Source organism: Cebus imitator, unplaced genomic scaffold, assembly GCF_001604975.1.
Source record: "Cebus imitator isolate Cc_AM_T3 unplaced genomic scaffold, Cebus_imitator-1.0 Scaffold543, whole genome shotgun sequence".
NCBI lineage: Eukaryota > Metazoa > Chordata > Mammalia > Primates > Cebidae > Cebus > Cebus imitator.
In genome coordinates, this window is record NW_016107858.1 from 132875 (window position 1) to 134871 (window position 1997).

The window sequence follows — 1997 nt, forward strand, 5'->3', positions numbered from 1 at the left end:
CACTGCACTCTAACCTGGGCAACAGAACAAGACTCCGTCTAAAAAAAAAAAAAGTCTGAAATGGAATTTAGAGAAAATAATAAACACCTTTGCTCTGTTTTCCATATGGTTTGTGTAACCCTTAGACAAGGTTAAAAGCCCTGCTATGTGTCTCCATAACACCTTGAACTTCCCCTATCATATCACTTATTACTACATATCATATTGTCTCTCCTAGTGCACTATGTTCCATGTAGGCAGACTGTCTTCTTTCACTACTATCTTTGAGTAATTAATTCTGTCGACAGTTCAAACGGGTATTTTTCACGTCCAGTGATTATATGCTGACTTCAGCAGCCTTCCTTGTTCTGCATTCAGTTTGGTATGAGCTACAGCCCTCTCCAGTTCCTTAATGACTTCAGGATGTTGAATCAAAATTATGTTTCCAAACATCCCAACCACTTTACAATAAAAACCTTGGAAAGTGTGTTGAACACAACTGATTTATCCAAAAAGCATCCTAGTGTTTTCTGTCTCAAGCGTTTCCCTCCCACTGTTCCTTCCTCCCTCTCAGATGCACAAATAAATATATTCTCACTCTTTCTCCCCTGCCTAGTTTTGCCCCACAAAAGCTGAGGCCCGGAGAAGTGCTGCAAAGATTGCGCTAATGAATTCTGTGTTTAATGAACATCCTTCCCGAAGAATCACTGATGAGTTCATTGAGAAGAGTGTCTCTGAGGCCCTGGCATCTTTCAATGTAAGTTACATGGAGCTGGAAGGAAGGAGAGTAGGGGATGGGAGAGCTGGCCAGTTGGGAAGTTGTAAATTACTGTGAAACAGAAAATGAATTCTTGTTTTCTTTCTGGTCGACTTCTCTGTTCTTTTGGTCTGTTCTCTGTCAGTCTATTGTGTCATGTGCTCCACATGTCTCAGTCTCTAATGCTATATCTGTTTATGTGTTTTTTGCTGTTTTGTCTCTTTTATTGTCTCTTTGGTATCTAGAAACCTTTAATTCCAGATTTATGGAATTGTAGGGCTATTCCAAAATGAAAATTGAGGTAGAATTTTGCTTTTGCTAATTTTGGCTTAAGATTTTAGTTCCTGCTGTCCTTTTTTTATCAGACTGTTTTTATTGTCACTTGTCTCCTGCCTCCATTACTTCATCTTATTGATAAAGAACCCGTTTATAATAAAATGTCTTTTTTTTAATCTATTTTAGGAACAAGGAGGATAATTTATTTACTCTCTTTATTTACAACTGTTCTTTCAAATGATGATGATAAAAAGAACCATAGTTAATCCTAATTGAGTATTTACCTTGTAGCAGGGAGTCTTCTAGGGTTTACATGTATTTTATCTCATTTGATCATCACAACAATCCTATGAGGTGTAAGTACCATTATTGCCCCTATTTTACAGATGAGGAGACTAAAAACACAGAAGTAAAGTATTGCTTAATATAATATAGCTAGTAAATTGGTCACACCAAGATTAGAACCCAAGTTGACTTAATATAGAGTTACATCTTAGAAATTAACACTGCCAGCTAGGCGTGGTGGCTCATGCCTGTAATCCCAGCACTTTGGGAGGCCAAGGCGGTTGGATCACAAGGTCAGGAGTTCAAGACCAGCCTGGCCAAGATGGTAAAACCCCCGTCTCTACTAAAAATACATAAAAATAACTCAGGAGGTAGAGGTTGCAGTGAGCCGAGATCATGCCACTGCACTCCAGCCTGGGCAACAGAGCAAGACTCCATCTCAAAAAAAGAAAAAAAGAATTAACACCGATATCTTCCTTCCTTTCCACAAATTCATTAATAGTCAAACCAAGTATCTGTACTATTTGCATTTAATTACATGTAGATGTAGTAATTACAGGCCAGGCAGGGTGGCTCATGCCTCTAATCCCAGCACTTTGAGAGGCTGAGGTAGGTGGATCACCTGAGGTCAGGAGTTTGAAACCAGCCTAGCCAACACGGTGAAACCCCATCTCTACTAAAAATATAAAAGTTAGCCGGG

The 1997-nt window shown here is 39.1% G+C and overlaps 1 protein-coding gene across 1 annotated transcript in view; it reads left to right on the top strand.

The window, feature by feature from the left end:
- LIX1L (limb and CNS expressed 1 like) overlaps positions 1-1997 on the top strand; it is a 21465-nt gene that overhangs the window by 13150 nt on the left and 6318 nt on the right. Inside the window, exon 2 of the mRNA XM_017515158.2 lies at positions 596-736. Within this exon, the coding sequence (XP_017370647.1) occupies positions 596-736 (141 nt within the window). The remainder of the gene's footprint in view (positions 1-595; positions 737-1997) is intronic.